Source organism: Schistocerca americana, chromosome 3 (assembly GCF_021461395.2).
Source record: "Schistocerca americana isolate TAMUIC-IGC-003095 chromosome 3, iqSchAmer2.1, whole genome shotgun sequence".
Lineage (NCBI taxonomy): Eukaryota > Metazoa > Arthropoda > Insecta > Orthoptera > Acrididae > Schistocerca > Schistocerca americana.
Genome location: NC_060121.1, coordinates 720,224,077 through 720,240,301, shown reverse-complemented (window position 1 = coordinate 720,240,301; position 16,225 = coordinate 720,224,077). Strand labels below are relative to the sequence as shown.

The 16,225-nt window shown below is 42.4% G+C and overlaps 1 protein-coding gene across 1 annotated transcript in view; it reads right to left on the bottom strand.

The window, feature by feature from the left end:
* Nucleotides 1–14,128, bottom strand: part of LOC124606341 (diuretic hormone receptor-like) — a gene marked incomplete at its 3' end in the record, with an annotated part of 321,156 nt that extends 307,028 nt beyond the window's left edge. The window contains exons 1-2 of the mRNA XM_047138324.1: nucleotides 14,085–14,128; nucleotides 13,855–13,988 (exon numbers count right to left, since the gene is read on the bottom strand). Coding sequence (XP_046994280.1) covers nucleotides 13,855–13,988; nucleotides 14,085–14,128 — 178 coding nt within the window. The remainder of the gene's footprint in view (nucleotides 1–13,854; nucleotides 13,989–14,084) is intronic.
* Nucleotides 14,129–16,225: the final 2,097 nt, after the last annotated feature.

Genomic DNA, 16,225 nt, shown 5'->3' with positions numbered 1-16,225 from the left:
AAATGCAAATTTATCTGGGTTTAACTGTTACTGGTAAGCAAAATTACAGTATACTGTGTTTTTACTCATCAAATAAGCTTCAGAGTGTTTTACTGTTTTCCACTATCAAAGGATTTTATTATCAGAATTTTATCAGGGTTTGCAAAATTCTGATATAGAGGTGTGCTTTTGAAGTTTCGGGAAGTAGAACGGGTTCGTGGGGTTTACACAATATTAATTTGCTTCATGCAGTTTTTCTTGAACATTTTTTGGTTACAAATTCACGGTCACGGTGAATCTCCATGAACCGTTTTCTTGACATATGTCGACTGTGAAGTAACAGCCCGCATCTCGTGGTCGTGCGGTAGCGTTCTCGCTTCCCACGCCCGGGTTCCCGGGTTCGATTCCTGGCGGGGTCAGGGATTTTTTCTGCCTCGTGATGGCTGGGTGTTGTGTGCTGTCCTTAGGTTAGTTAGGTTTAAGTAGTTCTAAGTTCTAGGGGACTTATGACCACAGCAGTTGAGTCCCATAGTGCTCAGAGCCATTTGAACCATTTTGTGAAGTAACAGGGCAGGGTAGTTTGACGCTGTCTTAAAGAATTTGCAATCTTTGAATCGAAGATTCAAAATTAGTGGCTGTGGTTTTTTTTGTATTTGGAGCAAATAACAGAAAAGATGACTATCAAAGAGGATGAATGGGTAGCCAGTTTAAAGGTGTGGAGCGATGAGCATGGGGAAAATAATGAACAAGAACCCGCTATGGAAATGGTGGAAGAACATATAGTAATTAAGACAGAAGTAGATGTTGAGAGAGAGGTAGGGAAGAAAGTTCAAATAGAAAGTACGTTTACCGCCCTGTTAGAGGAAATGAAAGGAATGATATAAGGTTTACTTGAAGACATGAAACATGTAAGAGAAGAGAGGAAGGATGTAAAAGAAGGTTTGAGTAGAAATATTTAAGCTGTTAGTAAGGAGGTAGAAGTGGTTAATAAATCTCAAAAAGATATGGGGGAAGAACTGAGGAATTTAGGTATGAAATTTGAACAGGGGTTTGAGGATTTTAAAAGGGAACTAGATGATGAGATAAAAAAGAAGATTTACGAGATAAAGTCCGATGTAGGCAAGGATTTTCTCAAATTTAAAGATGATGTTAAAGATGAGGGAGGAGAAAATTACTCTTTCATATATTTTTCCGTATACGGAAAATTATTAAATATTTTGGTACAAACTGATAGAGAGGAATAACGACGGACACAATGGGGGAAAACATCGATCGAATCGAAACCCAAATTCCAACTTCAATGGGAATAACCAGCCATTATGGGAAAATAGAAGCTGGGGAAATTATAATCATTGCAACAACTACTACCGATCATAACAACAACAACTACCGACGAAACGGAAACTGGAGAGTGCAACAGAACTCGAACCAGGATCAACAGGATTCTAGGAACCAACAGCAAAGCAATAGCAAGACCTACAACGGTCAAACTCAATGGAATGACCAACGTAGCGAATCTGTGGAACTGAGGCCATCACGGGGTTCACGCAGATGAACTCCAAACAGAAACTGACACACAGCCGCTGCGGCATCAGCTCAAAGCAGTGCCGCAGAAACTATCGTAACGAGTGATGTTAAGCACTAAGATACAAGAGAACTGCAACGGGAAGAGAAGTTGCAGTATGTAAATAGTCTCCATGGATGAACTTTTTAACGTAATTTAATGTTGATATTGTGTTGCTTAGCGTAATTTTCCATTTGTTGTATTTCTGTGTTATTATGTTTGTTTGTCAAATGGTTCAAATGGCTCTGAGTACCATGGGACTCAACTGCTGAGGTCATTAGTCCCCTAGAACTAAGAACTAGTTAAACCTAACTAACCTAAGGACATCAAAAACATCCATGCCCGAGGCAGGATTCGAACCTGCGACCGTAGCGCTCTTGCGGTTCGAGACTGCAGCGCCTTTAACCGCACGGCCACTTCGGCCGGCTTTTGTTTGTCATTTTCATTAGTTTTCAGCAAGAGCCCTTGTTGAACGTGGTCAAATGAGTTTTGTATTTGTGACATATTCAAGCTACCATCTACCGGAAGGTGTCAAATCGAATTGTAATTCCATTGCCAGTTATATGTAATGACCAGCTGGAACATTTTGTGGCATACCAATCCAACCACATTGCAATACTGAGTACTCCATAAATTGAATACTGCTATCATTTCTGTGGACCTCAGGACTGTTGTCCGATTTCCGCAATTAAGCGTTGTGCTCTGTAATAGTATTGTCGTAGAAGAGCGTTCACAATTATCCCCGTGGTCGATGAAATTGTTTGTGATTAAGTGGTTTCTTGTACATTCTCCAAGGGACAGACGTGTATCACTTTATGTTTTTCGTGGTGTCTAGACAGTGAATCGCGCCACAGAGCATGTGCGTCTCGATTTTCGGATGTGTTTCGTTTGGTGTTAGCAGTCCACGATTTGGGCGTGTGTCGACGCTAAGACTCACTGTGTTATGAGCAGGTGAGATCTCGACCTTCGAATGTTTCGTATGGTGTTAGCAGTCCACACTTTGGGCGCATGTCGACGCTACGACTCGGTGTCATAAGAGCCATCGCCCACCGTGCGATGTAGCCTGTCTTGTGGTGAAATATTGCCAGCAGTATGTGAGCGCCGTCGGCGCAATATTGTGTATGGTCAATTAGCACGGACAAGTGCAAGTCATGGTAGACTGGCGAACCGCAGACCCGGAAAGAGGAAGTAGAAACAAAATTATGGACCTTGGATGAGACTTATATTACAAAAAATTATGTTTGTATATATAATTCAGTAAGTTTGTTCCATTTCAACAGCAGTAGGCATCCTTATACTATGTAACATTACGTGTACACAATCATAAACTGCCACTTCAAAGGTTTCAGACAAATCACCAGCACATGAGTGAGTAGACGCACTTTCTGACCACTTCAGCGTCAGCAGACAACACCGGCGGACATCGAAAGATAAAAGAGGAGTATAAAAGGAATAAAATGCATGAAAATTCGCTTTGGTAGTACTATGAAAGGCACAGGGTAGTACAATAAGTTAGTGTTTAGTATTGGGAGAAATCTGCAGGTTTGGTGGAGGTATAGGGGTAGCGACAGTGTAAAATTAGAGTGCATGACAGGAGTAGAACTGACCAAAAACTAACAAAAACACGTGCACACAGAAACAGACTCCTCACACTATATAATTTACGACAATATAACTTTAACAGGGCCCTGCAGTCATTAAATTATTTTTTGGATTTGCACCCTTGGTAATAAAACAAATATATATATATTAGGTAAAGAAAAAATTCTATTCATAATTATTTTCTTTCATGTAAATGGCTTACATCGATGTAAAGACATTTGTGAGAGAATGTGGCACTTGACCACTCCTGAGGATTGTGCAGACTCCAAAACCAACAAGGCAGATAGGACATCACGGCCTACACCAGCCAGTGAAAAGCAAGCTGGGAGCGGGCAGCCTTAATGACTCAGCTATACTGGTCCAAGTGTGGGGAACTCCTTCCCCCCCCCCCCCCCCCCCCCCCCCCCCCCGCGCAGCGACAGACCCGGACCCGGCCTGCCAGCTGACATGCCTCGGTCCTCTACCAGTGTAGATGGCACGTCTCAAAAACCAGTGCAGACAGCGGGACGCCACCACATGCCGACAGCAACACCCTAGCGGCCAACAACGATCCACCAGGCCGCTAATCAACGGGCGAGCGTGACACGTGACACCACAGTCCACACGCACGCTGAGCCTAACCGACTCAGTGGGGTGCCGAGAGGGACGTCGACAACAGGCGAGCAAATCCGATGTCCTGCGCCGGCAGGTGTGCTCCGATGCACAGGTGAACGGGAAGAGCAGAGCTGCCCCACGACCGGCCGGAGTGGCTGTGCGGTTTCTAGGCGCTGCAGTTTGGAACCGAGCGACCACTACGGTCGCAGGTTCGAATCCTGCCTCGGGCATGGATGTGTGTGACGTCCTTAGGTTAGTTAGGTTTAATTAGTTCTAAGTTCTAGGCGACTGATGACCTCAGAAGTGAAGACGTATAGTGCTCAGAGCCATTTGAACCATTTGAGCTGCCCCAAGTCCTTCTAACGCTTAATGGATTTCTATGGTAGGGGGCGGGTTGCACATCAAATGCAATGCTGTCACGCCAGTCACTGATGACTAACTGCTGCCTGACCAGGATGACGCCAAGGGTCCGTAAGCTGTTCAAGATGCTGGTTGCTGCCCAGACACCAGATGCTGCGAGACGAGAGGAAACACCAGAGATGTCGGCTGCCACCTCTGCCACACCGTTGGGTGGCTTGCGGAGTATCAATGTAGAATGTAGATGTAGATCATATGCAGAGTGAGAGGCCAATCCACTCTGGCGGAAACTGCTGTTCTTCAATCCTACCAGTCACAGTTTGAGTGAGTGCAAAGGGCCATGTTTTCAATTCATGTGACATTTTCAATTGTAAAATTTGTTTCTTGTGGAGGTAGTGGTAGGCTACCCTTCTTTAATATCATTATGTAATATCTTTTTGTGGTTTTGTATGTATCAATTGAACTGTCTTGATTGTGAGATATATATTTGTCTGCACATTCATTAATGCTCTGATTATGTGCATGTATTTTTTTCGTGCCATAGAAAATAATACACAAATTTATACAACTTACTTAATAAGACAAACAGATTACAAATGTGATTTCCTTGTTCATTGAGAATTTGAGAATGTATGTGTTTGAGAAGGGGTAAATCAATGAGCAGAGAACGGTTGATATTCCAGTACATTGTAAATGATTAGGGACATTAGACATATCTGAAAACAGGATATAGTGTGAATGGATATATTTCTTTGATGGAAGGCTTTTAACAATCTAGCGAATGTTTATCGGAAGTCTGCGATGTATCAATGACCCTTGGGTCCAGCATAATGCATACCACTCACATCAAAGTTTATTTGTACTCTTGCTGGCTTGCATCTTCATGTGAGTGAATGACACCTGACTGACAAAGATACCTTTTTTCACGTATATCGGTTATCAGGATGAGATTGCCCTTCTATTTTCAATTACTTCCTGTGGTTTGTGTCACACTACACACAATTGAAGTGAGACACTACCCATGCAGAAATCAACGGCAGGTAGAAGACAGTGAGAGACTACAAGTTACTCTCTCATCTATTTTTGCGTATACGGAAAATTATTAAACATTTTGTTACAACCTGGCAGACCTTGAGCGAGACTCGAGAAAGTTAACGGCCTGAGCAGGCGTTTATGGAGCCTGGTAGGCCGCTGAGAGCATGAGGTATTTTTATCGTTCTTAGCTCACAGAAACGGCGTGTCGGGAGTTGGAAGCAATTGGCGGCGAGCCCATCCCTCAGTAAATCCTGCTGGACCGGTCCACAGCCGTACAGGGCAGACAGAGCAGCCTCTTGTCGAGAAATGTCTCTAGCAAACCAATACCGCTATACCTGCATTGGCGCCAGCCGAGGACTGGGCTGGGGGTGGTGAACTAAAGGGACGCATCTACACGGTGGAGTCGTAAACCAGGCATTGAGTGCAGAGCCACGCGTAATAAAAATTCATAAGTTTTCGTGTTCAACGATACTGCAAATAGACCTGTGACCCACTTCCATTGGCCACCTCGGTTGTATAAGAAACTCCAGCATCTGTGAAACATTTAGAGGTAGAATCTTTATTAAACCTCATAGCTAGTAGTAACAAGCTCCAAGGGACAGGCGATTTAGATAATGATCTATAAGATTGTATCTGTTCGCTTCTTGCTGTGGAAGCGACGTGACTTCAGAGAAAAACATCTTCCCCCTCCATGAAAACTTGAAAAAGGCAGTAATTGGCAGTTTCCTTTTTTCCAGTGATGCAGGTTTCGTAACTCTTTCCGTGGTTCGACATGAGTTTGTGCTGTCGTGTGGGAGGGGAGATTTAGCGCCTTTAGAGCAGCGTGATTAGCTCAAGACCTCGTGAAGGCAGTGTCGTTCGTGCACTTTGCGGGGAAAACGGATTTTTTTTTATGAGGAGGTGGGAGGCACTCAAGTGCTGGACTTGGGTCTGGTAAGAGGACTTCTGGTCGATCCTCTGGCATGTGTTGTTGGTGCTTGGGACCTGTCCTGAGACTGACTTCACTTGCGAGTAGTTTAGACTGGGGACCCTATGGTAAAGTTCTTGTTGTAACGCCAGTGTGACTTCAAACGTCTCGGACTACACGTTTGCCGAGGGTACACTTATTCGTTTTTGGTTTACCAGTCTGGACGTTTGGTATGGTTGTGCGCTCTGTTGTATAAGTGAGCCAAATTGGTCCTTGGTACGACCAGCGAACGTGTGTGTCACACACTGAAATCTATCGTGATTTCAGGGCTCTGGTAGAGAGTAAATTACGATCCATCTGCCTGGTCATTAGACCGTGAGATTTTGCTTTTTGTTCTTTGGTTGTGATCGATTCACAGGTGCCCCTTACGTCTCGCCCCCGTCGCACACATCTCGCCAACTGCAAGTTACATCGCTGCACGAAGCAAACAGGGTAACGTACTGCTGCTCCGGCCTTGTCAGGGCTTACAGATCTCAGTCACCATTGGCTCTCAGCTGCACCTACATAAACTTCTGTAGATTTGAACAATGAAAGTCTGCTCAGCATCAGATCAATTCAGATTGCGTTATCTACATTTTTAGCGCCAGAGTGCTTGACTAACTTATGCCACCTAGGATCCCTGCCCAGTGTGGTCTTAAATCACCTGTTAGTTGTTAACGGTATTCGATCACAGCATGTTTAGCATAATTTATGTCGGTATTTGTTTTGGGAAAATAAAATTGTTAGTAAACTAAATTTTGCATACATTCTCAATCATCTTATGTAACAGCCCCACGGGTTAACTTTCAAAGTAATTTAAAGAAACAGAATTCGAGTTGTAGTGAAAGCAAAAGAGATTGAGGGAGGAGGTAAATGGAAGGGTGGAATGCTTGGATAAAAATATAGTAGCCAACCTTTCGGAAATTCTCCATAAAGGTAAAAGTTCTGAACTTCTTGCACTGCAATAACGTGTCAGAACATCGTCTACATTGTTCATAAGAATTCTAACAAAGACAATTGAGTTGACAATGACTGTGTGGCGATTTCTGTACAACATGACGATGGATCTCCATCGTATCTGCCTAGCGGCTTATCCCAACCTAGAAAGCGGCATAGAACAGGTGTCGGATTGGCATGAACTGTAACATGTATTTTGGACATGCAAATAATTGCTATTTCAAATGGTTCAAATGGCTCTGAGCACTATGGGACTCAACTGCTGAGGTCATTAGTCCCCTAGAACTTAGAACTAGTTAAACCTAACTAACCTAAGGACATCACAAACATCCATGCACGAGGCAGGATTCGAACCGGCGACCGTAGCGGTCTTGCGGTTCCAGACTGCAGCGCCTTTAACCGCACGGCCACTTCGGCCGGCAATTACTATTTCTGCGCAACCACACAAAACAGGCAACTACCACCATTTACATTTTTTCTTTATCAGGAAAGTTTACGCAGCATGTCTCTCATTCATAAACTGTATTAGTATGTTATTTGTTTACGTAACGATGCTGTTATGGCTTGCATAAGAAAAAGCAAATCTACCAACATGTGTCGGAAATCGATATTGGCAGCATTAGTTCTTGTCACATTGGTGTGGATGCCACAATTGACGTACGAATTTTAGTGTGATAGGTTCATTAAGGGCACACTCAGCGCCAAGCAGGATCTCAATGGCCCCAAGCGACTGACGCCCGAGAGGATAGAAGTGTTGTTTAGTAGATTACGCAGCGTGTTATAGCCACCACACGTACTTCGCGTACTGCGACGTCTGGAAAAACGCAGCCTGCCTGCACGGTGACCGATTTTGCAGTTTTCCTTGCCAATGGAAGAATACTTTGATCATTTCTATACAGACCCTGCACGAATACGTCCACCTCACATAGCCGATAAACTGGACAGTAGCCGTTATATTTATGGCAAGTTATGCCCTGTATTCGAAGTCTCTGGAACGTTATCTTTCATCAAGTTTCCCCGAGAGGTTGTGTTTCCCTTCTTGCACTGCCCTAAGTCGATACAAAGAGTTCTGTCAGCAGTGGAAACTTGGCACTCCAAATTTTAACGCCGTATGGCGCCCAAATACCATACAAATTGAAATTTGTTCACTTCCTACCAGGACTTAGTTCTGGCCGGAAGTGTCAAAACAGCATTTCGGCATCCACCATGTAAATTTTTTGTGTCTCACTGGACCAAGTCAGCACCTGAGATTTAAAATGATACGTACATTGAAAAGCAACATAACAACTGTATATTGCCTCTGCGCCGGCACCAGTGAATGTGACAATGGTGACAAATTCTATGCGATGGGCAGGGCCGTTGCGCGAGGTACTGTGTGTGTGTGTGTGTGTGTGTGTGTGTGTGTGTGTGTGTGTGTACCTAAAATAAGGCCACCTTCTTTCCGAAGTTGTGAATGGTGCACATCGGTAAACGCTTCAACTTTGCGCTGGTGGCAGTTGACGTCATAGTCACTAACGACTTGTGTTGATACGTATCGAGCAGAACTAGGGAGCAAACTGACACTGCTATGGGGCACGCGGTAGCACCTATTGCTTGGGTAAAATCTCGTGGTTTTATTGTTTTGATAATAAGATTTTATGTTTGAAACACATGAATTTCAGAATAGTATTTTGTAAAGAACTATTTCTCATTGCAAGTAATATCAGAAGTTTTCAAAAATCGTACCTGTAATTTTTTGGCTGAGGTGAGTAGGCGTCGCGGGGGGAGGAGGGGGGGGGGGGACAGCGAGAGGTGGGTGTTGTATGGACAAAGATGTGCATTCTGGCACCTAAAATTTTATAAATTAAGCACTCCTTCTTACTTTACCGTAGACGTACAAGAAGTGAAACTTTATTATCTGCTATCCTTCCAGGCGCTGTAATTTTAGTGGCTGTTCTAATTTGCACACGCAGTATGATGTACTTGACAGTAAAAATTTGAGCGGAAGGGAGTGACTTTTACTAATGGTTCGCCCCACTTAGGGATTTTAATAATGTAGTACGTACGTTTCAGCGGCCCCTGACGTAGTTCAAACTTAAGTTAAGTTTCCCTGCTCTTTCCTCACATTGTAATACATCTGGGTTCCTGTTACCACTTATACCAACGAAAAAGGCACAATAACGAAAAATTAAGTCCTCGTCTAGCAGAAGAGCTGTCGTAGTATGAAAAGTCAATGTTTAATGAATTACCTAGTCGCAGATGAGCTACCACATTATCGCACTAGCCTCACAATATCAGACAAATCATCATCTTTACTGCAGACATCGAAAGAAGTAGAACAATGGTTAAGACGCATGAATAATACCCACAAACATCGATATTTTAACTACCCTCGTATTATCTTAACTTTCTTTAAGTCGCTTCTGCTACAAACCACTGGCTTCTTCTTTAATTCAGTGTAGTTGAAATAGTATTCGATTTGTAATGCCTGAGATGTAGGAGAGAGGACAAACTATAAAACTACATCCCTTCACATTGTGTTTCCTTAGTAGGTAGTTTTAATCTCACTAATTGAATTGCTTATTACTGTCAGGATTTGCATACTTCTCGACATTTTAATGCCTTTCCGAAAAGACTACAGTATTTACTGTCGTGTGCAGAGAGTGTCAAATCATCAGTTATTCTGGCCTCCATATAAAGTTCCTCCTTCCTCTTTCCTCTTAGATGAGATTTTAATGTCCTTAGTTACCAAAGTCTTACTTGGCCTTTAATGGATTCTCTGGATAATGTTTTAGGTAAGCTACTTCAAATACTGACTCAAATTCACTGTAGAATGAACTGTATTTCACATTAGCATCTTTTTTTTATATGTACCTCATCCCACATCACCTCTTTTAACTTACTCTTGAAGCATTATATCCAGTTTTCATTAACAAATTTCACTGCTTAGTATAAATCTGCCTCAGGAATGTAAGGTGCTATATTGTTTATTTAAATTACATCACGATCATATAGTTCATTGACAATTGGGTGCACATTAATTGTGTCAACGTATGTACTATTTTAAATACGTTATCAATCAGGGTCCTGCTTACTTGCAGCACAAGAGTTGGTAAATTAACTACTCAAAATAGACTGAAAACCACAAATAACGATCGAAGTAATTCTTCGTGTCTGTATCTTGTAAGAAATATACACCGAAATCTCCATGAACTACTATTTCTCCTTGTCCGACAGGTAGTTAAATAGTGGATCTAGATTTCTCATAAATAACTGAAAGATCTGTAGTGTCTTACAAATACCAAATAAGCTTTCTACCGTAACAGTTCACAACGACATGCCTCTGATCTCGGCGAAAGTTATTTGTTTCAATATATCTGAGTCTTACAAATGTTGCAACACCTCCTCTTTCAATGTTAATTCCACATGAAAATAGTGATCGTCTATTGTCCCCGATATTTAACCTCTTTATCCCAGTGGTAAGGTGGTGTTCAGAGAGGTGCAAAACACCTGTCACTTCAGCAATTTTCTCATCTTCTATATATTAAGTATCTGATCTTGTTTTTCAGCCTCCTATCATTCCGATGAAACGAATTAGCTGTACCTTTCCGGAAAATATTACATATAAGTCTATTAAGTCCTGTTCTATTCTAATTTCATTCAAGACTGTCTCTCTATTACCTGACCCTAAGCTAGAAATGTGCACCTCCGACTATAGCATTCAGATGGTTTTGGTCTTGTGTACTTGCAACCGCCCTTACACTTCTTGCAAGATGCTCAGCTCATCTCCCCCTCTTATTCAGGTGCAGGCCATGACTAGTCTATCCCTATCTCCAAACTGCACCAAAAGACGTAGCACATTTATGAGACTTTCAAATCGAAATCAACCAACTCAGCTTTTTGTAGACACTTATGACTACCCAGGCTAGTCGTATCGCTGGGAAACGTACACACAGCCTACACAAATGTGTGCTGTTTCTGCACCTATTTCATCCAGATCATCTTTATAGCTATATTCTAAGTAACTATCCAGGCTGTTACCTGCACCTCCTACCGTACGTGCCTTATCCCCTCCGTCAAAATCTCTGAAGAAAGCCCGTATGTTCTCTGTCGCCTGGCTAAGCTTCGCTCTAGGTTTCACAACGCTTGTGACCTAGTATTGCAGATACGGTTTTTCCTGTATCACTTAGCGTACACCCCTCTGTGTCTGCGAGCTTGCAGCACTCTTTTTTTTTCTGCTTGACTTTTAACTGACCTTGCAGAGTTGTTCCTACGAGTCTGGTCCACTCTGCTTTGCTGGGAGACTGACTGAAGCAGCCGTCTCCTATTTCAGGTAACAAGTCAAACTGATTGCTAACTCGAATTTGAAGTGTGAATTCTGAGTTTTTCTTTCACCTTTCACCATCTTCCACTGCGTTTCCCCCTTCTTCCTATCTAATTCAAAATACGTCACTTCTAATACTGCCTGATGAGCACGAGTCATTATTCCTCATTCCAGGATACTCTTGTATCGACTACATAATGTACAACTCTATGAGAGAGCCGCATCTGATAACTGGCTCCCCTCTACATGACTCCAGCCAAATACAAACCCAGAGTCCTGACGGGTTTGTCCCATAGTGAATAACCTGTGGAAACATCCACATTTGTCACCCATGACGACACGTTTGACTAAACTAAAGAGCATTTGATACACAAATAAAGTAACAATTAGTGAAAATTTATCTCTTGATGAGCTGCGCAGCTAAAACCTAGGTGGCAAGCGGAAGTAAAACAGGAGAATGTAACGGTGCAGATATTCGCTGAACGTGTTTCACAAAGCAGTAGACACTAAATGAATGGATACTAATAGGGAAAATATTTTTAATAACACTGTTAAACCGACACCAAAAATGGTTCAAATGTCTCTGAGCACTATGGGACTTAACATCTATGGTCATCAGTCCCCTAGAACTTCGAACTACTTAAACCTAACTAACCTAAGGACATCAAACAACACCCAGACATCACGAGGCAGAGAAAATCCCTGACCCCACCGGGAATCGAACCCGGGAACCCGGGCGCGGGAAGCGAGAACGCTACCGCACGACCACGAGCTGCGGACTAAACCGACACTATTAGGACTGTCAGACGTTAACACCATAATCTGAATACTTCACAGAAGCCCACTCAATTTCAGTTTTAAATCACTGAATACACGAAACAAATTAAAACTAAGAATGGACGGTATTTTTAACAACAATATTAAACAGGCACCATCCGGACATCATGGAAAGCATTGCATTGTATTCTGAACAACACTCAGCGTTCCGCAGCTGCCGATTCTGACGTCAGAGCGCTTAGAGAGAGAGAGAGAGAGAGAGAGAGAGAGAGAGAGAGAGAGAGAGAGAGAGAGAGAGAGTGAGAGAGGGGGGGGGGGGAGGGAGGGAGGGAGTGAGAGAGAGAGAGAGAGAGAGAGAGAGAGAGAGAGCCAGACAGACAGAGAACGAGACCGCCCGCCACTGACTGCCGACTGCCAACACCAAGCTACCTTTTGAATGGGCTAACGGCTGCATTCAGACTGCAAAACTGTCGTTTGTTTAAAAAACATAACAGACATAAAACACGGTGGTGAAGAAACTCAAATATTGATGCTACTGACTTTCAGGTCAATCATAGAAATTCTTCCAATCCATATGTGGTATACAGCAAACCAGTGCTTAACAGTATTGGTTAAAAACAGTCTTCGTTGCAATTTTTGTTTTTTTATTTTTCAACCACGCGTTTCACCTTATTTAGCCATCTTCAGATTATCTTAATTTGGTATTTCTTAGAAGAATCCTTCAGTCAGTGTAGCCAAAGGGCATCGTAGAATATATCAGGCCAACATCGCCTTCGTTAAACTCAGTAAAAACTTTTCTAGATGGAAGCGAGTGACACCAAGATCTGCATAATGCCTTCCCGTTCACAGGAGCGAGTAACAGAATAAGATCAGATTATTACAGATAATACAGAGACAATTTTGGAGAAAGTCTTTCAAAAATGCTTTAGCAGATGGCGCCTGGTCTTTGTGCTAAACTGGCCTTCTGTCTGAGGTATCAGAATTGAAAAGGTAACAGAAATGGATGTTGTTGACTAGATTTCTGCTAAAAAGCAGTACTGCATTTCTATACTTGTACCATCAAAAATACAACGTAATGCCTTAGTATTAATGGAATTCGAAAAAAAGTTTGCTTCCTCATATTTTGCCAAAAACTGACATTTGTGAGATCGCAAACAACCGCTGTTAATAATATTATTTATTTATATAAGTAGCACTGTTACCGGTTTCCAGATTTCTGTTCACTTTCATACCACGGTTGTTGTTATTTACATCATATAGCCTATCGGCTAACATAAACCACAACAGACGTAATATAAACGGGAACTTCCATATGAAGATGAATCTTTCGCTTAGAAACCGTCAACCGTGCTATCTGTATAAATAATTAGCATTATTGGCAGTCGGTAGTTGCTGTTTTCTTCTTTTCAAGAATTAACTTCAAAAACTTTCTAGTTGGCAGTCAGAACCAGTGGGTTTCCTGGTATGGTACTTACGTTCTTAAGCGAGTATTTATTTTTTTAAATTGGCATCATTAGTTTTCGGGCAGTTGCGGTGTGTAGCATAATTCTGTAGTATCAGAATACCATCTGAGCTATCTGGGCTCATATCACTTATGTTGAAACAGAGATATATTGCTTTTTTGTTCTCCTGACAAAGATCAGATTTCACACTAAATATGTTCTCCACTTACGCTCTTTGTTGTGGCTAATGCTATGACGTATATGATGTCTATCAAACGTTTTGTTAGTTGGTACTTACGAGACGTGTCGTAAGGGATGCCATTGAGTTCGGCGAAGCAAGGCAGAACGGCGGCAGTGTTGGCCTTTGTTGGTGGCCAACAGAGCAGTCGGTCCCAGGAATGCGGGCACCAGCCACCCCCAGTACCGCCTCCGCTCCCGCCTCCGCTCCCGCCTCCGCTGCTTCCAGCGGCGCCCCCTGCAGCCACCTCCGCCGCCCCCAGGTAGCAGCGCAACTCTTCCGCATCCCACCTTGTCGCATTCAGCAGCGCCTGCATCTCGGCGTCCATCTCCATTGTGGTGGAGTCGCTCAGCTACGTTCCCATCTGCTTCTGGCGCTCTGCACGGCACAGTGAAAGGCCAAGTTCTAGAGGCACGGAGTCTTGGGAGACGTCGCACAAAGTCTACTTTACAACCGTCACCTAACCGCTGCAGTCGCTTTTTAAACTACTTAAGGAAAATTATTCAGGTACTAGTTCCACATAAATGTGAACACCACACTGAAACATCAACAGATTGCCTGCGATTCATTTTGTCACAGATATTCCTTCTTCACTTTCGTTTACAATGGGAAAATTCTTCGGAAAATTTGGGTTACTGTTCCTTGTTCGTGGTAAAATCCGCTTAAATTCGGAAAAGAATCTCTGAGTTATGTTAATTGCTATAAAAATTTTGAAGCGAGTTTTCAGATAGATTTCCTCCATTAGAGCAAACTAATAAGTTATATTTTAGTAGGCCTTCAATCGGATAGAAGTCTGTAAGTAATGTGTGGTAGTTAATCGCTTTGGTCCCTCATCAGACGTGAATAGAAACTTTCCCATAACTTATACCGTTTAAACAAATGAATTTACACCAATTTTGATTTCAAAGCCCACGGTTCATGTTTGGTCACTGTTCAAGCTACAAGGTAAGCTCTTCAATTATTTCGACACAGGAAGCACTCTTCAGCAGCTCTTGCACATGAGAAAACAGCCACAAGCCTCGATGACTGCCCATAATCTGAAAAGAAACAAAGTAAGAACACTTAGCTATTTCGAGAGCACAGTATGGATTTATATACATATAAAAACAATCTAACTAAATTTTACAGTTCCGACACTGAACTGGAAGATTTTACAAAAACTACAATAGTAGTATCAACTTGGAACAACTTAAATCAGTCTGCACAGAATATAACTTAATTGATTCGTAGATAGTATAAACTTCGCGGATGCCAACAGTTATCCCATGTTATTGCGCAGTCTGGGAGCTGCCAGAACTTGGATGTATGAGGACAGGACTGCAGTTGATTTTATGGGTGTAACAGAAGAAATCTCAGATAGCCACCTTGGTCGAATAATATATGACATGAACTGCGATGTACTTTATTGGATGATCTGTGACCTTACGTTGTTCCTGCAACGCAGCAATACGTAATTAGTTCAGCCTGCTAGAAAGCTTGGAAAAACGAGACTTGCCTGGCGAAAAGATATATTTCAACAGTAAATACACTCTTATCAATATCTCGTATGAATCCAAGATTGTAGAGGACATATGCGCCACTGCTGCACTAGTCAGACCTACATGAGAGGAGTGCAGACAATGAAACCTATCATCAAATACCTGTCTTGTAGCTTAGTGGGAACTTATCGACACATTGACATCCAGGATGTAAGCGTATGGATCCCAGAATGCTTCTGCCGTTTGTGGTCTTGATACTGATAATGTAATTCCCTCTTGTCAGACGAATCTATTTCCACAGCATCCTCAATACTCTTCTTACGATCACCTGTACAAGCAAGTAGTAAGGCGGAATGAACTGGTACTTGCGTTATATTTCGTATGCTGGCTCTTCCTCGACTGAACGTGGAAAATATCCATATTCCTATCACAGGCAGCACTGGTTAGTCTTGTTTGTAGAGACATGCAATGGAATGATGGCACGTGCTCAGACGTAGTAAAAGGCAGATGATAAACGTTTTGTTCGCTGGTGGGATACTGGGAAATTGCACTCATTGTACAAGTGAGATTTTAGACGAAACGAAAAAAGTATCCCATGCAACAATATCAATGAGTCACAAATGGAATCACGAAACTCACGAAAATACGTAAGTGCAATAATTTGTCAAGATGTAAAGTGGAATGATCACGTATTCTGAGTCGTAAGTAAATCAGTTGGTAGATTTCGGTTTATGGTAATACATATTGCTTACAAACCAGTCGTGAAATCCATTCTAGAATACTGTCTCTTCCATATAACACCAACAGTAGCTATTATGTTTATTAAAAAAGACAGCACGAATGACAACAGATCTGATGACTCGTGGGTAAGCGTGACAGATATGTCGAAAAACGTCAACGTCAGAAGACTGAAGATTGACGCGAAGTGTCCTACGAACGCTACTTACAAAGTT